The sequence below is a fragment of the Camelus ferus genome, chromosome 1 (genome assembly GCF_009834535.1).
Source record: "Camelus ferus isolate YT-003-E chromosome 1, BCGSAC_Cfer_1.0, whole genome shotgun sequence".
Classification (NCBI taxonomy): Eukaryota; Metazoa; Chordata; class Mammalia; order Artiodactyla; family Camelidae; genus Camelus; species Camelus ferus.
Window position 1 is genome coordinate 13212627 of NC_045696.1, and position 23016 is coordinate 13235642.

Genomic DNA, 23016 nt, shown 5'->3' on the forward strand with positions numbered 1-23016 from the left:
CACAGTGTCACACAGCCCCTCCTCTCATATATCTTATTTCTAGGGCATGGTTTAAGTTAGAAAAGCAGAGGATTAACATGATAACATTTGCCATTATTCTTCCATTCCTCCCAAGACTTCCTAAAGTCATTGTCGGACTCAAAATCAATTTTAAAAGAAGAGCAAGATGTTTTGGAGTCAGACTGTGGCTTGTCAATTAAGACTATGGATTTTTGGTGGGAAAATGGCTCTTGAAAGCCAAATTAAAAGATACTGACTGCTTGCTTAAACACCCCCAGAATAACGGTTAGTGTCAAAATTAGCACCATTTAACATACTTATAGCGTGTGAACAATTAAGTGAACCAGGAGAGCTTTACTTTAAAGCACATGAAAATACTTTAAAGAGTGTAAGAATGATCCGTACAGTAACATCTGCAGCAGGAAGCATAGCAGTATACACAGTGGGCACTCAGTAAATGTTGACTGATGCTCTCCTGCCTTCAGGCTGCAAGATGCCTAAAATACCTCAAGCAGACGGGGATCGGATCTCTGTTTCAAGCTGGTCTCTAAGGAAGGTAATTTCCAGCCTCCTGGTAACCTGTTTAAGCCTTAACTGCTCTCATTCTCTTCAAGTTTTGTTTTAAATCCCTCAGGAGGCCCATATCCAGAGCTTCTGTCCTGAGCATCTCTAAGAAGCAAAGTCTTCAATTTAGTGTCATGACTGAGCTGACTTTGCCAATCTTCGACCATGAGAAGGAGTTTGGAGCCTGAAGGGAGTCAGTCAGGCACAAGACTAGTAATATGTGGAGAATGTTTATATCTGAATATGTTTTAGCTTCAATTTTTGTTGCTGTTGCTTAAATGGACTGAATGACATCGGAAGCAATTTATTACAAGTCACTTGAAAGAATATATACGTATACACACAGATCTTCCTGAATAGCAACTGATCTTTCTTAAAGAGTCAATTCATCATAGAAGAAACATCTCACAAATTTATCCAACAGCTGTATTCCCAATGGATGTATTCTCTCTGAGGTCTGCCATCTGTTCCAATTATTCCTTCATTGTTTTTGTTTTAAAAGCATGACAGGTTTATAACCACTATGAAAAATTCCTGAAGTGTATTTCTTTTCATCTAGGGAGGGGGAAAAATGCTTCAGCTTTGGAACTTGTATGTCAGATAATGCCTGAGGTTGGCAAAAGGTAGACTGAACTGGAACATTTAAATCTCTCTGTATCATATTATATAAGACATAGTGATACCCATCACAGGGTCAGCCTCATTCACATGAAGGGAGAGTCATTTTCAAAATGCTTCAATTCAGGAGTGTTGCAAAAAGAAGCACCTTGCTTCCTCCACATTCCTCATCAAAAATTTTACCTTTAGATTTATATTCCATTCAGTAGAAGAATATCCATTAAAAGTCTCCTATTAAAGTATGCATATTCTCAGAAGAAGTGATACACATTGTTATTTTTATCATTATTACCAGGCAGGAAATTCAGTGTTTTTGTGTTTTTGTCTCATGCATGGTCCATTTAACTGAAATCCATGGTGATGGGCTACAGAAAAATAACTGTCTAGCTTCTTCCACATTGTTATCCAAAATGAACGTGAAAAAGCTTGGTTAGGGAGATAGGCTATTATTTTCAAATCAAAAGGAAGCATAGTATCTTTTCAGTAGGTGTCTTAACAATCCCACTGAGTCTTCTGCAGAACACACTGACTTAGTTATAGGAGAGACTACCACTTGGGAAAAAATATATATATACTTCATTTGCAATGTTGGCATTTTTATCAGGAAAAATTGTTGGGAATAAAGGGGCAAGAAGGTAGTCACAGGTTCGCTAGCCTAACCATTCTACAGATTTATTTGGAGGACATACATAACAACTATAATAATGTAGTTAATTTCTTCATAGCAAATATTTCTAACACCAGATAGAGCGCACGGAGTCAAATTGGTTATGTATTCATGGTAAGAGGTGAAGAGAGTTGACTTTTATTTGGTTAATCAAATTAATATTGATCAATAGTTGAACATGGACTACTTAGTCTTTTTTTGAAATAAATTTGCTACAATTAGCACATCAGGAAAGTTCACCAAAATCTGAATTTTTCCATGAAAAATAAAATATCTAATAACATTGTGCTCAAGTTCCCACATGTTTGCAACTGACTAGACCTGAAAGGCAGCTGCCCCTGTTCAGTAAGTCATGTTATGTCCAATTCTTCACAGTTGCTTCCATTCCCTACACCTCTTCAAACAAGCAGGCTTTATTCAATTATACCTGTTTGGCCTCTGTAAGCATTTGAGTTTGTGACCCCTGTCTGATGTTGAGTGTTGAACTAGATAATCCCCTTCAAAAAACAAAACTACTAATCTACCTTGGGTTTGTAATTATCTGATTTAACTCTGACTAAGATTTCTTATTGGACCAGCCCAGTGGTCTAAGATGGCCTCCAGTTTCTCCTCGTTGGAATGCTTATCAGAAAATTACCAATGACTCACTTGAGAAGAGCAGATTGCCACCGTGTAAGAACTTACACAACACAGTTCCTGTAGTGAGGGAAATTGGGAGTTTTCCTAGAGAGGGACTCAGTCATTGTCCCTTGCATTCAGAATATAGGTCTGTATCCTAGACACGCAAGAAGACCTAGCTGTGTGGGTCTGTATGCCTACAAGGCAATAATAACCCCAGGGAGAATGGTGGTACAAACTCAAGGAATAGGAATATTTACAGATTTTAGATAGTTATCAGTGATTGAATCTAGCACATTACCAGAGCAAATTATAAGTTAACCTTTGTCTTTTTTTCTTTTGGCTGACATAGCTTTGCTTTTCCATCTACATGGAACACTTGCCCTTTAACTTCGTCATCTACATTTATTATTAATTTTGTTAATTTCCAGTACACTTTAAGATAGAAAAAACTCTATAGGCATGTGTAGGTACAGAAGAAAATCATGTGAAGATTGTTAATCAGGAAGATATTCTTTTAACAAAATTTGCCTGGGGTAAAATAACAAAATCTATATACTCAAACAAGTATGCAGTGGCAGAACTTGAAAGAAACAGTGAGTTGAAAGTTTATTAAATATCTTGGAATCTTCAATTCATAATATGCCTCTGCTCTGTATGATCATTATTTATTAGCCCACTGAAGGCACTGTAGACCTTCTCGGGATGTGGAGCTGAAATCTCTGACTTTGTAATTGACATTGCCCATCTCAGTCGGGCCGATACCTTGCCTCTCTTACCGATAGGCGTTCCCACTCCATAACCTTTGGAGTCAATGAGGCCCCCGATCTGAGTGAGGTTGCAGTTTCTCTGCGTCACGTACTCAATGCTGGTAGACTCCATCAGCAGGGCGTAGTCGGTGGTGAGCACTCGTTGGATTCCCTCATCACTGTTTTTGACCAGGGCAGTCTGTTGCCTGCTACTCATGAAAGCCCACATCTTCTCATATGTGGATATCTTTGATTTCTGCAGGGAAATAGAGCATACCCACCAGCAGAGAGTGCTGAGAACACATGTCCTAAAGCTATTCAACATTTCCAGGGGTTCAAATAGCAAAGGAAAGATTTTTCACTTTAGGCAGGAAACCAACATTGATCCTGGGACTTCAGTTTGGTGGTTGAAAAGAGCCTGATTCACCACAGTAAAACACTTGGAAACACTCAGGCAACTATTGAGGAAATGAGGTCTTGCCCCATTTATGTGAGACATTGCTGATTTCAGTAGGGAAGACAGAACATTGGTATCAATGGCAGCATTTGCCGAATGAACTGTGGCCACTTAAGAGCAAGTCCTCAAGCCCCACTGGGCCAAGGGCTAACAGCACATCCCAGGACTCTACTCACTTATTCCATGGCCCTTCAGCTACTTCAGTAAGCATTGTCTTCCTGTTTTCCAGCATATAAGTTTCAATAGCTGATCCAACATTCGTTGGCAGGGAACAGCCTTGGGATAGATCACATACTTTCTGTGCTTTATTTATGAAAGAACTGCCAATTACTCTTATCTTTTCTGGAAAACTTAGAGTACAAATGGTCTTTTCAAATTAAAATTCAGATCAGAAAACTCTTCTCACTGTATTAATATGCTTTTTTATGTACATGTTTAATTTTAAATGGCAATTATATTTTAGATAATGACTGAATTTTCATTTGAAATTGTTCTCTGATTTTACCTTTTCCCTTATTCTTCAGCTTTTCAATAGACTCAGTAATAAACCATATTTATGATACATATTACATATGCATCTATACGTTCCACTAATTATCTTACTTTCTTTGTTAAAACACACTAAGTTTTCATATCGCTTAGGTATACAATTTTTATTCTTTTGAATAGTGATCTGTAAATAGACATTTTTACAGTTTTATTCTGTAATTTCCATATTGGTCCCAATTTTGTTCTATATTTGTCTTCATTTGTATCAACACTCCCCTCCATTTAGTTGGAAGATGAAAGACATTATGAGAATTACTGATAATTCCAAGCTAACTTCAGCTCTCACCGTATATATTGGTGCACACACACAAGAGAGCTCCCTTGGCATGCACAGGGATTATCATCTCAGGAGGGCAAAGAAGCTTAAAACATGATTTGGGGCCATAAGCAATAAATGGAATACCTAGTGGAGTCACCTCTAGTATGGTTACTCATGCTCAAGTGTTCCTGGGGGCTCACTCAATTCCTAACTATATTTAAGATCTGGGTTAATGCTGTAGGCTTTATGAGTTAAAGGAGGACAGATGGCTTTATTTTGGATTGTTAGGCATTTGAAGAGCCCCTTGAGTAAGGTCTTGTGAGACAAACAGCAATTCAATAAACAGTACCTTATAGATACTGATATTTTATGGAAACCATTCTGTCATGATTAGGCTCCTGTGAATTACTCCTTACCCCCAGAAATATCTGCAAGTTGGAGCTCATGTCTCCATGCAAAAGCCATGTTTTTGAGGCTGGAGGTCAATGCCTCATTTGTTGAGTAATTTCAGCCTCGAAGAGTCTGAAAATGCTAAATTTTCAGTAAAGAGCTACTTGTACAAAGGCAGGATGGTCAGTCTATTGTTTTACGAATGCACTGCCAGGAAAACTACTCCTCCATCAGGAAACTACCTTAAGGAAAGATAATTTTCTTAGAATTATGAAACTTTAAGGTTCTCAGAGACTTTAGGAATTGGCTCATTCAAACTGCGGTTTTCACAGAGGAGGAAGTTTTGGCACAGAGGTTTGGAGACTTTATGAAAGTCATAAAACTACTTAGCTTCAGAGCTAATTCTGGGCCCCAGGACCCCTGACATCGAATTCAGTGCTCTTTCCACTGTACCGTGCTGATTTTGGGGAGGTGGATGTCGATCTTGCCAAAATTCTTATGAGAATGGTTTTAATCTTATTCGATCTACCTGTGATACATCATCTTATATTCATGAACTCATATTATGCCCTGAGATTGTTTGCTATTTGGTATCATGTTAATATAAACCAGGAGTTAGCTTCCACATAAAACATCCATGAAACATCTATTTTTTCACTGTATTTAAATTTTGTTGGAAATGAATGTGGTAAATACAATAGTTAGAAAGCTGGATTTTTTTTTTTAAGTCTATGGAAGTTGAGGACAAAACAAAGTAAATGACCTGTTGATTCATGGTGAACAGACAAAATACAGGGAGCCCTTTTAGGAATCCAGGAGTTGAAGGACATGGAAGAACATGATAAGATTCAGCTCAAAACTTACATACCTGCTGTTGAGCCCTGTCAGGTGTGGATCGCAAATTATCTGTGGTGAAAGACTGTCTATGTTTTCATCCCATGGCAGACCTACCTGTGGTCCTACTACAGGGAACAAGCATACACTCACACCAGACGTGAATTCACCAGATAAGCACCTGACAGCCCTCAAAGAAGTCTATATTCAATGAGAAGTATCCATTAATCATGGTCTTGGTGCCACCACAATATTATTTAGAAAAGCTACAGTACTTCTAAACGCTTACTCTCAATTTCCTTTTTTAAAAATCACATCACAACTTGGTAACACAACGTTCCCTGAGTCAGCACACTCTTCACACAGCACTGCTCTGTGGAGCTGGAGGTCACAAATTTAATTCAACCACATTTACTTCTTCCCTTTTGGAGAAGAAGGTTGTTCTTGGCCTGAACTCCCTGAGGCGCTGGAGGGGAAATCTAGATCGTATGGAGTTTGAAGCATTGAGAGCAGAACCTTTTCTCAGTAAGAAAACTATCAGTCACTAGGTGGAGGACTTGGTCAAGTTGAAGGTACAGGAAACACTCTAAATTTCTTTGACCTCCCCTCCTAACAATGGTAAACTTAATGGGGCAGAAAATAGCGCCCTTCTGTTTTCATTTAACGTTTTCTTTCGTCATTTAGAAATTTTGCTGTTGTGGGGATCCATTATATTCTACATTTGAAATTATAGACTATTTGAAAAGCTGGAGAGCTTAGATATATAGGAAGACCTGGAATTTGGCTAAGGAATAACCTTTTAACAGTTAAAAATGTCTGTAGATGACTTAAGCACTTTAGGATATAGTGTGTTTTCTACCTCTGGAAATCTACAAGGAGAACTTCATGGTTGGGTGAGTTTCACTCAAGGATCCTTCAACCCTGGGATTCTACTCTCTAAACCAGACTTTTCATATTGTTTATGCAGGTCCTGACTTCAGGGACAGTTAAGTGACACACAGGGATCACACTGGTTAGGAAAGAGCCAATACAGAGTCAGAGTCTCTTTCCTCCTTATTCCTGAGTTTTGTCCACTGTCATACCATGTTCTGTAATGTTTATTTTTTGTTTGGTCAAAAAAATTACTCTAAGAGTAATTCATTTAGATTTATTCCTTTTTAATAGATTATCTATTTTTAAGACACATACCTTAATAATTCTTAAAAATAGGAGCATACTTCATGGAACGTTATCATAACTATTAAAAGACTAAGCAAACTGTTTGAATGACAGTCTGGATGTTTTTGCATTTCTAAATCTTTTGTATTCTCAGCCTGCCAAATCACTCTAAATAATACATATTTAAAAAGAAGAAACGCTGATTGCATCTTATTTCACTGAATATGCCAAAGGTTAATTAGAATATTTGTAAGGTACTCTGAGCTTCTTATCACAAGTCACTAAAACTCATTTCTTAAATCTGAAATCATTCAGGTTTTTTTTTTTTTTTTTTAATCCTAGAGGCATATCAGGTTTAGATACATTTATTTTGTCTGGTTAAACCTGATTAAGCGGCTATTCTGATGCTGATGAAACATTGTTGGCAAAGAATAACTATTTATTTCTCTAAAATCTGTTATAAGGGAGTGTTACTGTCTCACCATTCGGTGACCGTTGTTTATTTCTCTTTCTCTCCCATAACACACTCAAGTTAAACACTCAATGGGAAATGATTTGCAATGGGTCTCCATGTAGTTGAAGACTACTTATTGAAAACAGTAATAATGACCAGTAATAACATGTGCAGGTCTTCCTGTGTGCCCAGGACTATGCTAAGCATTCTGTGTGTATTAATCTATTTGATCTTCACAGTGATCGTAAGGGGAAGATGCCCTGATGATTTCTCCTTCACAGGTGAGGAGACAGAATGCCACATAAAGAAATGGTGAAGCTAGGATCTCATCCCAGCAATATGCCTCCAGGGCTTGTGTTCTTAACCAACGGGGAATCAACTGCTTGCTTTAATGCACACGAACATGGAACTCATGGCTTGGCTAATGTTTTAACAGCATTGACGCACTTTCTGAAGAAGTAACTGCAGTGAGTAGCTGTGCTACCTTTCTGCTGCAAATTCTTGTGGTCATCACACGATGACTGGGAACTATTTACAGGAGTCCAGCCAGCTTACCTTCGTTTAGACAAAAAATTAGACAGTGTTTTAGGAAGTGCAACAGTTGGAACCCAGAAGGAAAGGTAGATGTCGTTTGCATTTTTTCCTTTAACAGCATTTTGTATTTCACATAGTTCCATTGTTTTCAGTTGCAGGGTTCCTGCTATAACATGTAAAGTATGTGTGAATTCTGGAGTGTGATGTGGTCCTAGGACTGACAGAACCTCCATTTTATAGACACACCTCTCTAATATTTCATTTTTGCTGAGATAAGTGTCATTTATCATATTATTTCTTCAACTAGCTTATAGGCCTTCTACAGTGAAGATGTATAATCTAATTATTTAGTAAAATAAACAGCTGTGCAATTCTACTTCAGGCCAACATGTGTAAAGATTTTACATACAAATACCTGTTTATATATCTTTATTTTTAAATATATCCATAACCCCCCCGCCACGCACACACACACACACACACACACATATATACTGGGGATAGATTATTGATATTTGAACATTGTTGTCTTATCAAAAGTTGTCTTATAAATGTGATAAATACATGTATATTGAACAAATAAAATACCCCAAACAATTACATTTTAAAATCTCATCTCCAAGTCACTTTTACTTTAGATAAATCCTGATTTAAGGGAAAAAAAAACTTAAAAATCAATCAAAGACATGGAACTCAGCCATGCAGAAATCTGAACTTGTGAAGCAGGTACATCAGAGGTAACTAGTTGCTTTAAAAGCAACCGTTTCCTCTAATATATAATTAAATATATTATTTCATTAAATAATAAATTCTCATGGCTTTTCAAAAATTAATTTACAAAAATCATTTTGAAGGAAGCCTCTCAGTGAAAGCATTTATACTATAGTGAGGGGCATTTGTCTTTCAAATGTGTATAATAGGATCATGGCAGTTCATTATACTCTAATCTCGAATTGATAGAAAGTTACATTTGCAGAATCCCTAAAGTATCAAAAAAAAACACATGTTCCCTTTAAAAAATAACCTCTGTGATGTATAAACACCTTTGCTAAAACATGTTTCATGCTTTTCCCTGTTTAGAGTTAAACACTGATCCATTATAGGCAAGATACGAGGCTTTGAAAAAGGTTGACTTTAATTAACCTCATAGATTTCTCCCCAGACAAGCACATTTTTAAGTCGTAAGAAGTTAACACTTTGGACATTGGTGGTAAAATTAACTGAATCTTTCAAACATGAGCTAATAACTCTTATGTGAAGAGCACCTTCCTGTGCAGAGATGTTTGTGAGATGTCTTTCATTTTGAGCTTTTTAGATGACTATTTCTGTCTGAAACCTGTCTCCCCATAATGGCTCATTGCTTCAGATCCACTGGTGCAGTGCTTAGTAACTTTCTTAAAATGTCTTTTGGGCTGACGGCAGCATCTAACCACTCCCTGGAAGGAGATTATATAGGTTAGAGAGTCCCTTATTCCCATAGCTGGTCCAGAATCCCTAGACCATGAAAGCCTGGCAATGACAAGTCTGTTGTGATTTTTTAAAACTTATTTTATTCAAGTCATTTTAGACTGAATCATGATCTAATATGTGTAATACTCTGATTTGGGTCTGGGAGGACAGTGATTTGTTACAAGGTAAGCTTCTGCTGAGAAGCACTTCTTAACATAAGCATTTTCTACCCTTCTGGCTCACAAGAACTTCTGGTGTTCACACCACTTCCTGTCTGCACAAGGTATGCTGCTTAATCATGTGTTGCGTTGTATTTAGCAGTCTTTGTGCATGTCTCTTTATTGCTATTCAGGCCTTCAAGCCTGGCACAAAATTTTCTGTCTTCCCATCTCTTATCTCTTATAGTGCCAACCTCAAGTACTGGCCATATTGGAGAGCCTGGAAAAAATATAAATTGAGCTGAATTAAGTTGAACTGCCTTGTTCTGCTTCTCAGCTGAATTCTAAGGGCAGCCTCACCATCTGATGCTTATCTACCATCTGGAAGTGGTTCTGCAAATGCTTGTATGCGCTCAGCAAAGCTTCCAAGGACTAAGGTCTATGGCCTGGCCTCTGAAAGTCTTTGAGATCTTGGACCCTGGCACTCATTCTGGAATTTTCTGTCCATTAGCAGAAGACACACCTTCCAGAGATCACTGATAGTACGGAAGCTGAACAAAGACCAAGCTAGAGCTTTTTAAATGCAGAAAGGTTGAAAAAGTAGGACTAACAGCTAGCAGTAAGGGCTGAATGCTAGTAGTGATGATGTTAGTGGTGAGAATTATAATAACAATTAACATCTTTTTCCTTTTTTATTTAATATTTTTATTGTTTACAATTTGCCAAGTAGTATTGTAAGTACATTACCTCTATTAAGTCATTTATTTCTTAAAATAATATTATGAGCTAGATATCATCAATAGACAGGGAAACCAAGGTGCAGACGGTTTAAATAACTTACGAAGATCTACGTAGCTAATAAGCAGTTAAGTCAGAATTTGAACCCAGTTTATCTGTCTCCAAAACAAAATTTTGCTGGAAGTTTTAATTTATATCACAGCATTTTATGTTAGTCCTATCTCCTGAGAAGACTGGGTGGTATCCACAATCTCTGAACAATGAATGAAAACCATCATTTAGCTTGGATGATGGTTTGCAAGAGGCATTGAGAAATCCTGTTTTTTTTTTTTTTTTTTTTTTTTCAGGTCTCAAATGATTCTTAGACTTTTACATGAAAATCCTTTCTTCATCTGGGGAAAAAATGTGAGTTGTTAAACTGTCACCGTGAGAACAAAGTTTGGACTATTCTATCTATCCATAAAGGTAACTAATAGGATTACAAGGAGGAAAAAACCCCAGAATTTTTGCACTTGTCTTACTTTCTTATGAGAGATGGAGAAACCTACTTCCTTAGTGCTCCATTATGAAAGACAAAGTTGTAGTTGGATGCCATTGCATCAACATTCTTGGGTAAAAAAGAGGAAATGGCTTTAGGAAAGCTATTCCCAAGTTGTGTTCACAGAGCTTGGCTGTGAACTGACCACTCTTTGTACCTCCAGAGATGCAGAGGGTGGTCTCAGAGAGGGGTGGCGGTGGGGGGTGGTCAGGGAAAGCCTTTACCATTCAGGATTTTGAAACAATTGAAAGGACCAAGTAATTCAGCAGTGGAGAGCTGAGAAACCAACATAATTAGTATCATATTATTAATTAGCATTATCTCGAGTAGAAAATAAAAGGGAGCTTGTTAAAAAATTCTCTTAAATGAAGTCTCTTGAAATTCTAAATTATTAATATACTGATTTATAAAAAGATTCTATTTAATAATTGACGGCCTGATAAAGACAAATAAGTGGCCCCCTGATATTTGGAGAATTTCCTAAAACATTTTCAACAGTCCCTGGGCAGTTAATAAAACATTCTGTCTCTCTTTAACTGTGACCTGGTAATTGGCTTACTAACCGACACCTTTGACCAGACAGGCATTATATCATCCACGGTGCTTAGTACTTTAGTGCAGATGACCTCAAGAAATGTTTAATAAGCATCATTAACTGTATGACCTTGACCACAAACCTTAAAGTTGTTCTTTTCTTTAAGGGCATTAGCTAGGATCTTGAGGTGTTCATCTATAAAGCTTTGTGAGTGTACGTGTAATTGAGTTTACAATGTAACCCCAATTCTTTTGTGTAAATACAGTCCCTGGTGCTCAGTGTGGTTATTTCACATACAAATGACTCAATGAAGGAAAACTATTTTAACCTCCCTTGTCTCAGACATGTAGTATCTTGATCCAGCACTTGTTTAATAAATGCCAATTTATTCTTTCAGCCTTGCCTGAATTCAGATGATGGATAGTGAAACCTCACCTGAGCTATTAAAAAAAAATGTATTTTTCATGTTGAAAATCAAATGTCCCAAATCTGAAATATAAGAGCATGCTGTCTGCAAGATAGCAAAGTCCAAAAGAGAAAAAGTTAATGGCTTTTGATTGAAATTTTAGTGAGCAACTTATGGTCACACTTTTCAAGGTGAACCTTCACTAAAAACATCCCTTGCTCGTGGCCCAGAGACCAAATGTAAGGGATCAGTGTATTTTATTTGTTCATGGATTTTGGTAATGTCTATAGTCCTTTCCTCTTTGCAAATGCCTTTTCATCAGCTGTAAAACAATTTAGAATCGACTTGAAAGCAAAAGGACAGGCTTGCCATTTGAATATGCCAAAGGGATATTTTTGGGGCACTGGGGGGACAAAAGCACTTTAAATTATGCTCTGTGTGATGAAAAAAAAAATACTTCTTATTTGAAGTTTCCTTGTGATTGAGTGTAGATGGGACCCATGTGAGCAAGGCTTATGCCCCAAGAGTGGATCAAAATGTGCTAGGTTAAACCAAGCAAAGGTAGCTAGCTTTCCCTATGGATTCAAAACCATAGAGAAGATACTGTCTTTGATTAAGAGAGAAAGGGAAGATATAAAGGCTGCTTTGATTGTGGCATTTAGAGGGAACCCTTGGTACTTGGAAATGTGAATCTGGAATCTGAACGGCGTCATCAAAGTAGTGATGGATTCAGTACTCCTCAACCACTCTCCTAATGATTGGAAAACAGCAAACAAAAAAGATATTCCTCTATAATGTGAATAAAATGTTTACAAAAAGAAAAAACAATAAGAGAGAAAGGGAGGGAGGAAGGCCTCCATGTCACTGCAGAGGTAACACATTAATGTAGAGCCAGGTCAGAACTAAGTCCTTGTGACTGTAGCTGCTGTCACTCACTGACAGGGCTGAACTACCCACAGAGCTAAGAGGCTGGGATGTTGCTTTCCCTTGCAGAATAATCCGGCTTAAGAACCCTGAGTGTGTATCCCTCTGAAGCTTTCTGACAGCTTGCCTCCCTCCAGGGGAAAACTAAATCGGATTTAGTCCTTGTTCTCTTCTTGCAAATAAATTCCTTCTTGATAAATATGGTTGCTGGGTTACAAGCTAACTTGTAAGTCGAGGAACATAGGGATAGTGTCTCTTCCCCTGTGGATCTCTATGTATCCTTCCTGCTATGGTCTGAATGTGCCCCCCCCTCAAATTCATATTTTGAAATCCCGACTCTCAAAGAGGATGGTACGAGGAGGTAAGGCCTCTGGGAGGTGTTTAAATCATGAGGATGGAGCTCTTATGAATAGGATTCGTGCCCTTATAACTCCAGAGAGACCCTTGCCCGGTCCACCATGCGAGGACACAGGGAAAAATATGTGACCTGGAAGAGAGCCCTCTCCAGGCCATGCTGGCACCCTGATCTTGACTTCCAGCCTCCAGAACTGTGAGAAATAAATTTCTGTTGTTTAAAAACTATCCAGCCTGTGGTGTTTTGCTATAGCAACCTGAACGGACAAAGACACCTGCTCACTTCCCTTCTTTCCCCCTTCTGTCTTTCCCTCCTCTGATAGAATTCCATCTTATAGAATTAATTCATTACTGCGTTCATTCACTTATTGAAAACATATTTTCTGAGTGCCAACTGTCCCTACTATGTACCTAGTAGGTGCCAGGCACTGTCTCCAGTTCTGGGGATATAATGGCAAACAAAGGAGGCCAGTTCCCTATCCTCAAGGAGCTTTCCTTCTAGAACTCTCTGAAGTTTGACTGAACCCCGGGTCTTCTATCAATAGCTTTTTTAATTTGTGGCAAACTATTTAACCGAGCTATGCTTCATTTTCCTCATCGTGTAATGGGGGTAATATTAGTTCGTATCGGTTGGCCTTTGTGAGGATAAAATGAGATAATGTACATAAAGCAGTTAGGAGCAGAGCGTGTGGCTATGACCTAGTGTGCAATGCGTGCTGCCACCTTCCCCGAAGTTGTTTCCCTGAGGTGTTTATTGCCTCCTCATTTGCCTGGGCACCTGGAGAGACCACTTTGCTTAACGCTTCATTTTCAGCACCAAGGAGCAAGCAGGAGCCCTTTGAAAACGCCCAGGGAGCAGCAATTGTGGGAGCAGCACAGAGCTGTTGCAGGTTAGTGCACTATCCAAGCACACGTTAGTGTGGTCACCCCAGGTCCTGCCAGAAGATGTGGGAGGCAGCACCCTTTTATATGCAGAAACCCTTTATACATGAGCAGAAACAAGTCAAAATGAGGTTAAGGGATGCTCTGAGGATACACAGGCTGTTTGCGCAGAGGGAAAGTCAGGTCTATTGTTTTTCCAAAGGGTAGTATCTCTCCTATATTTATAGCGTGCATATATCTAGAGGGTAGTAGAATCTTCTCTGCCTCTACTCATGACTTCCCAATACTTTGAAACTTTTTGATATTGGTGAGAGAAGTAAGTCATTTCAGATACTTTTTCAGACACACTCAATTCTACTTTGGCTGTGTCCCTCTGTCCTATATGCCTTGCAGGTCACTGTCCTGGTTTCTGACAAGTATTGTGATGAATTACAAGCTGGGGGTAACTTGAGTTTCTTCACACTATTGATTTTAGGAAAATTCAAGCTTTCAGAAAGTTGGCAAGTCATATATTTAATGTCATTTGTCCTTAAAACAACACTTGTCCAAAGAAGAAACAATCACCACACTTTATACTTTCACTAAATCAATGACATATTTCTTAAAATAAAAAAAAGAATTTAAATCATTTTTTAACAGAAAGGAAAAGAAAATCTTAACTTTTTACATTACTCAGATTCCTGATAAACTTCTGGGTATAGTTTACTCTTAAAGTAAGTTTTTAATTTATTTATTATTATTGTTAATTGTTAAAGCACATCCACTCTACCTATTTATTAATTTGTGAACTAATACTGTTATACAAAGAAGTGTTCACTTTTTTTATCCTTAGTTTTTTTTTTTTTAAATTTTGTCTCTATATTAATATTCTTCACAAATCAAAGGAGTCTACTCATTCCTGGGGTGATAACTTCATTTTAGGTAATCCAGGTTTGAAGCACTGACCAAGGTGTTTTTACAGTTTATTTTGGTTACAATTGCTGTTTTCCTTTTTTTTTTTTTCCCACATGGACAGCTACCTCTTACAAGAATGTTCTAGCCTGTCTCTGTCATGGACTGAGTATGAGATTTTGAACAGATAATTTAGCTTCTAAAGGTTTTTGTTCTCTTCAAAAGTAATATGAAGGGCTGAGCTTTCTCACCCCTTAGGTTTTTTGTCATCTCTAAGCCTCCCTGAGTCTATTAAAATCCGTTTCCCCCCCCACAGGAGATAAAATACCTGAGATTTGCTAATGAAAGTACTACTGCTTATTCCATAAGCAAGGCAGAAGTCAGTTTCATTACTGTGGGCGAGTCGTTAGAAAGACTGGAACAACGAAACACACTTGACACTGAAACTGTATTGATTTCAACTTAACTCTCCTCTGGTGCCTCGGAAAGCACTCCAGGCTGTTGGAAAGCTTCAGGCTATGCTGGGAGCATTGTCCTCGTTGGTGCTTAGGCAATATTAGACTGGAGACCCCTGGGATTTTTTTTTTTTTTTTTTGGTTTTTAATTCTCCAAATAAATTCCAGTTTCAACACATTTACTTGTCATCTGCTCCTGTCTCATCCAATACAGAACAGAAAGAACAAAACAATGGTATTCAACTCTTCTGATTGTAAGAATTTCAGATTAAGGAAGCTTTGTTTTGTGGGTTTCATACAAGAGTGATTAGTTAATCAGTGGTTAGACTGTATTCAGAAAACAGCACTTTTCTGGTGTAAAGGCAAGAAAAGGTATTGAAGATGCTAATCTGTGGATCTGAGTGCACTAAACTGGGGACAGAGGGAATGATACCTAATTGGGGACTGAAGATACTGCATTATGCTGACTGCTGAGGGCACCTGGGTTCCTTATTATCAGATTATGTCATTAGAAATTTTATCTTATAATAAAATTGTCTAACTTTGGTTTTTTCTTTGACAGACTCTTATTCCACATCCTCCTCCTATCAATATGTTAACCGCTGAGAGTATATTGTCAGTTCCTTACCTTGAAGAAGGTCATTGTTGATCCATCTCTGACCGCCCCGTATTCTATCTTGGTTTGCTTTGCCAGATCATCTGCCGAATCAATGGGGGATTCCATTCTCTCTACTGTCAAGAAGGCGGCCAGATTGGCAGTGTAGGATGAAATGATGATTAGGGTGAAAAACCACCATATCCCGCCAACTATTCTGGTTGATAGCGCTTTGGGCATCAACTCTGATCCTGTGATGGTATTATCAGAGTAAGAGTATTAAACAGGGTTAGGAGAAAAGAGGACTCATGATTCAATGCTAGTGTAGGGAGAGAAGACATTTCTGTGACACAAAATTATAACTCTATCAAGGACTTACTCTCTCGTGTGTAGGTGAATAGATGCATTTTTTTTTAGCAAATGAAGCAAAATCTAAATGATCTTTTATCATTCATTACTGTGCTGCTTAAAATGTAATTTATTGGCATTGGATGGGATTAAATGGTTTTAATCCTGAGACATTCTATGCCTAAAATGTATAGATAGTTTACTCACTTAGCTTTGAGTTTATTTGCTTGTTTTTTGCTGAAAAGTCTATCCCCAGATTTCTGGCCTTTTGTTACTGTCTAATATTCATCTTATGGTATAAAATAAGATGTTCTAGGTCTTTGTACAACTGTGAAAGCTTTGAAATACTAACTTATTTTTATTTGATATTAAAGAATGTGTGAATCTTTCAAAAGATTAATATATCATGCCATTTATCACATGTATTTTAATAAAACAGAAAAATCAAATGAAATTGGATGCAACCATACTTGACAGTATATAAATCTTTTTTAAAAAATTGTTTTATGTTACTTTTGAAGTCAAAATTATTTTTTTCTAATGTAGATTCTTATTTTACTAGAGACTATATTTACCAAAAAGGCAAAATTTTGTCCTCAAATGAAGTACTATTTTTTAAAACTGTACATCAAAGATTGGCTGTTTCTCAGGTGAAAAGGGGCCCTTCCTGGTAAAAAGATACATTTTAGGTGTTATCAGGTGATTCCTGATTATTTGTAAAAGGTAATATAAAGGCATTTACTGGGTTACCATAAAAATCCTTTCTCTCTTAAAAAAAGGGTATATAGGTAAAGTTTATTTCCACAAAGGAAAAACGTGTGTGAAAACTCTCTAGCTCAAAACTGGTTAACTGCACTATGGAAGTCTATAAATCCAGCAGTAGAATCAAAGGGGGCAGAAAGGCCTATGCGAGCTCACGTCAATTGTGTCAATTCATGGATGAATTTCCCTTGCCTGAAATTCACTACTGGTCCTGTACTTAGAATTTCCTCCACGAACTTGTAGGAATGACAGAGTTTATGTGGCCAGTTAAAAAGTGGAAAGAAAACACCCTAAGTTTAAAAATCCAAAGTGTTGAAGTTGAGCAAGTGAAATATCTGATTTAAAGGAGTCTTTCAATTCTGATTGGTGTTTTGAAGTTTTGTAGTTAATGGCTGAAGCTGAGGAGGGAAATTGGAGTTTAGCAGTCTACAAATAAATGAGTTCATGCCCAGGTTTAATCTATAAACAGACACACATATTGCTTAGAAATCAAAGCCAGCTCAAAGCTCGTGATAACCAGGTTGGAAGAGTTTCTGGGCTTTGAATTAACAGATATAGTCTCCAAAAGCTACTAGGTATCTTTGTGCTTTATTCTCTTTTAATGAGGTTAATGGCTTCCCTGTGGTTTTTATTTCTTTCTTTTGTTTGTTTGTTTGAATTTTGGTGTGTAATATTACACAGATTTATAATAGTTTTCATTAAATTGCCTCCAAGGATTTAGTAGAACAGTTTGTTGCTATTGTTTTAATCTTGTGGTTTAATGGGATTTATATGCCTGTGGGTGTGTGTGTGTGTTTAATGCCCAAGTTTGTTTCATATCTTTGTACTTAATTGATCTAACAGCCTTGTGGCAGTGCGATATGATTTTAGATCTTTAGTTGGCGATCATTAAAATACCATTTATTTCATAAAACAGCCATGGGAAATAAATAATATAGTTAGTAAATGTATTTTCTTAGCTTAGAGGTATAGATTTTCTGCTGTAAATTCATCTTTATTTTATTTGGCTGCATTTGTGAAAAAATCAGACTTTAATTTCTTATCTCTATAATTATGTATTATATAGCAGTAAAATTGGACAGACGGATAACCAATTGTTGACATAGAATAATAAAGTCACATCTATCATTTTAAAATACTACATATTTATACTTTTGGATAAAGTTGTCTTGGAAATTAAAAAATAATTAGTAGAAACCTACTCGAATTACATTTCAAACCCTTAGTAGATAGTATGAATTAGATTTCTCAACATTTCATCTTTTTAAAAAAAATTCACACAATTTTGTGACTTTTATGACTCTCCATGTTAACTGATTTACTTAGAAATGACTTCCCTCAAGTAGAGATGGTTTGTCTAAGTTTAGAACTCTAGAGGATGAAGTTACGGAAGCAATAAAGTAGAGTAAAACATCATTAGAAAACATTTGGGATGAGAGACAATACTTGCTGAAGTCTCTTTAGTGCCTTTTATGGCAGACATGACAGCCAATCCTGATCCAGACTTTGCTCACGCTCTGTAGAAAAGAGAAAGCCTGATCATCACATTAAAAAAGAAATTAAACGAAATGGTTTCCAACTGAGTACAGTGACAAGCTTCTGCTAACAAGAGCACACCGTCAGTACAAAGGCTGGCTACCCGGTCCCATGCTACATGCTAAGGACAGATGCCCCAACAGTTACCAGTACCACAAATTTGTACACTGTAATGTTTGTTTCACCTGAGAAATATTTTTAAACTTCTTGAAAAACAAGCAGAGTCTGGTTGGGGCTGACTGTCATGTACCCAAGGTAGTGGTAACTAGCAGACACTGCATCCCACGGTTTGCTGTGGATGATGGTAAACTCCAAACAGGTAGAATATAAAAGAGAAATTTGAAGGGCAGGTACACTCATATGACAGAAGGCAGTAGGGCCATACATGCCTGCACAGACTTGCTGCATGCTCTGTGAAACCCAAGTCTGTATTTTTCAGTTTTAATGGTACAGGAAGGCAAGCTACAGGGAAGGAGCGGGGGTGGGTCTGTTTCACTGTTTTAAAATAATTGCTCACAAGATAAATGCCTTAAAAATCAAATGCACTGGTAAAGCCATGTATGTCTTCTAATATGCTTTCCTGTAGAATTTATAGTTCTTTGCTGTGTTCTAAACTCATGCAAGTGATTTCTAGTAAATCAGGTGCTGTGTCTGCACCTATTTGGCAGTGCCTGAATAAACTACACTTAGCTGAAAGATGAGAGAATCTCCCCACTTTCTTCAATTATTTGGCATTTCCACACCAGAGACCCTTGCTCTTTCTCTCTGGAATTTGTAGACACAGAATATAAACATTTCAAATGGTATGGTAACTCCCTCAAGAAAAGCCTTGGGGTTTACCACTAAGAAACAAACATTTTTAATATGTATCCCAGTTGAAATTGTCTTTGCCAATTTATTTTACAGCTTTTTGTCAAATGAGCAGATATTCCGAACACAACAGCATCTGTGATTTATGATTTTCTTAAATTAATGCATTTAATCTTGAGAAATATTTTCTAGACCATACGCCTGGGATCAAAGCTGAGAAAAATTCTCAAAGGAGCTGGATTTCTTCCAAAGGTTAAAACAGCTCACTCCTCCTGCCCCAACAAAATCAAAACCCTTCAAATCATAGAAAATGTATGAAATATATTACATTTCTACTATTTGGATTCTGTTTCTCCAACTGCTCCAGTTTACTGTTGCTATGGCTACCAATTGAGGGAGATTGTAAAAAGTTACTGGGAAGCTAAGATGAATCCCAGTAGGGTTTGTCAGAGTGGTAATTAGGTGACAGTTTTAGGTACTGCCAGCTATTGGAAGAATGTAAGTCAACCTAATTTTCAAAGGATTCAAATTTCATTTCTTTCAAACCTCTGACTTGTGGAATTATGGCCGAAAAGGAAAAGACCAGTACCTCCATCTATGCAAATCTGTAAGCACTTTCTAAGCTACTTTATCCTTTACTTCCTTCTAGGGAACTTTGCATTCCTTGCTTAATAGTAGTCTTATTTTAGACCTAAAGCAAAAGAGTTCCATTTCTGTCATATTTCTGTCTTTTTTATTTTTAAAACTGTCTAGGAAGCCAAGTTCTATTTGTTTAATTCCTGAGCTAGTTTGGAGCCTACCCTCTAGCTTCTTGGTGGAGTTTACCAGCATGAAAGCCTGTCAGCAGACTGTGGGATGCGTGTGACAAAGATGGGCAACCGATGTACCTTGTTGCATGAGAGCTCCCACTCCAAACCAGAAACTATTTAGTAAAGTAAAATTGTTTTCCACCACGTCTGAGTCAGGGTTGCATGGGTGGGGGTTATACCACTCGTAGGGTGTAAACCTGTGGTAGTTAACAGAAACAGTCTGTAAACATCAGATACATACATGTGGCACCAGCAAAAACCCACTGGACAATTCAGAACACCCAACAACCAATGAGGAATGCATCAAACCAAACAGTAGGTCCTATTCATAAACTCACAGCTTTGATGGGTAAAGTGCAAAGGAGACTTTAGGCACTATATTTAACAGACTTCTGTTTTCTAGGGAAAGCCAGCTGATTGGCTGGAATTGTACTTCTCAGATCTATGTCTACTGAATTCTTTTGAGTTTTCATTCATTTCCATTTCACTGAACAACTAGATAGGCTGTAAAGAGAAGTTCACTCATCCCAAGAATTTACCCCACCAAGTAGCAATGATAGCAACACACACTTGTTGCATAGCAGATACAGTGGCAGGATTTTGTGTTGCTAAGTGCTGTGGGAGACACGCAAAACGCGGGTGACTTGTCTTCAAGGGGCGTCTGTGGATAAAAGCTTAAAGGAGTCTATGTGGTCTAGTGATTTCATAATGTATTAAAGAAGCTGCGAGTCTCACAGAGACAGAGAACAAACTAGTGGTTACCAGTGGGGAGGGGCAACAGAGGGGTAGGGATTAAGAACTACAGACTATCAGGTATAAAACAAGCTATAAGGATACATTGAACAACACAAGGAATATAGCCAAGATTATATAGTAGTTATAAAATGGAGTATAATCTGTAAAAATCGTTGAATCACTTTATTGTACACCTGTAACTTATATCATATTGTACCTCGACTATACTTCAATTAAAATAAAATAAAATTCACCAAAAAAAAAAGGAGCTACATGGTTGAAAAAATTGTGAACTAAAAGGAGGTCTGGATTGAGGTGTATTAGATATGTTTAGGATAGTATATGGAGATAAAAATCACAATCCTTAAATGAAGAGAGAAAATTCAAACATAGTATCCTGGCCCAGGCATAGGGGTTCATTCGTGTTAAACCCATAACATGTCTCGATGGAGAGTTTTAGGTTCATAATTGCTTCTTGATCCACTTTTAATTGTTTCTAGTCCATGGTCACTTGAGCACTAACCCTAGTTAGTTAGGAAGTCAGCCTTGAATATGTCACCTAAGCTCTCTAGCCTCAGTTTCCTTAGTAGTAAAGAAGAGGGAATTCAGATATCCTGGGAGTGTGTTAAAATAAAAATTTGGGGGACTGAATAGATTTTTGGTTCTTTCTATATTTTCTAAACATCTATCTGATCTCTATAGCCCAAGGAGCTCCCTGCTCTGGGGTTATTTTTTAGGGCTTTCTTTCTAAGGGGCACTTATCTTTCCAAAGAGACATTAGCAGATGCTCTGCAAAGTGATCTGGAAATGATTTAAAATGCAGTAGTTCTCAGCACTGGTAGCTTTGCCATTTGCCATTGGGTCCTTTTAATGCAAGCTGGAGTGTTAGAGTAACGTTAAAACACCATAAGGCTGATGAGAACATATGGAATGCTCTCCAGCCATAAGGCTTCAGCAGTAAACAATAGCAGGTTGCTGAGACATGGGGGAGAGTTGGGATTAAGGTGAATACATTATTTATAGCGAAAAGCAGGGCACACTGTGAATCATGCACAAGGAACTGGGCAGACAGTTCCTCTTAATGAAAAACCATTCTCTACATCCCTGGACATCTTAAAAGTGTATAGTGTCTCCTCATCCAGTCTTAGGGAGACTGAGATAACAGCCTCGCAGTTTATCCTACAATAATGGTATCTGACTCATTACTGCGTCTCCTCCACAGCTGCAGGGCATGCCGGGTAGGTTCCTGTGAAGCTTATGAATATAGCTTTAATTGACAATGCCATGGCAATACATTTTAATTACTGTTTCAACAATATAATTAAATTTTGAATTTATACTCTCTTATAACCATACTAGTTTGCTGAGCTGAAGAACTGAATACCAATATTAATGAACCTACTAATTGAAGCAGTATGTGGAGTACAGAAGCCATTACTTGAACAATATCATTGTCACTTGTACAATAATTTAAAAATATTAATTGCAATAAATTAGGAGGCTTGTGCATTCAAAAGAAGGAGTTTTTCTAAACAGACCAGAAAGTCTGGCAACCACCAGTCCTCTGATATTCTGGCATTTCTCCCTCATATATGCTCTGATGAATGAACTCACCACATTTCTCTTTGGAATGCTGCTTTTAATGAGGTCTTGTTTCAGTACTTCATACTTTGCAGCTATAAGTGGACAATTAATCTAATTTTCTACGGCAAAAAAGAAAACTGTCTAAACAGCAGTGTGATTCTGCCTGCTCTGCAGAGATATTTTCGGTCCTTTCTCTCTGGGATTCTGAGTGACTTGGGGAACATGTGGACTGAGGAATATTAAATAGTGATTTGATGCTGTGTAAAGCAATAGACCTACCTGTTGCTTGAATGTAGTTTTTCAGCTTGAAATTCCTAACACCTACTTACAGATAGCCAGTGTGACAACAATGTCAGTGGTGGAAAGTCTGGGGGAAAGATTAATACATGACCTGCACCAATCATACCCTGAAGCTGCTATCCTCAACTGAATCTGATTTTTAGTAAAATGATAGAGAAAGGGACAAATGTGCTTAGAATTTATGTCAAAACTTGCGTATAAAATGCTATCGTTATGTTGAAATACAGATGCTCATTTCAGTTTTATGTTTATACATGCCAGGCTTTTACTTGAATGGAAGATATAAAAGGATGGTCATACTGAAGATCTCTAATTAAGGGACACTCTTTATGGCTGAGAATGGATATTGGGCTGCA

General features: G+C 37.5%; 1 protein-coding gene across 1 annotated transcript in view; it reads right to left on the reverse strand.

Moving 5' to 3' along the window:
* GRIK1 (glutamate ionotropic receptor kainate type subunit 1) overlaps positions 1 to 23016 on the reverse strand; it is a 354625-nt gene that overhangs the window by 18189 nt on the left and 313420 nt on the right. The window contains 3 exon segments of the mRNA XM_032476648.1: positions 3247 to 3472; positions 15810 to 16027; positions 20120 to 20238. Of these exon segments, the coding sequence (XP_032332539.1) occupies positions 3247 to 3472; positions 15810 to 16027; positions 20120 to 20238 (563 nt within the window).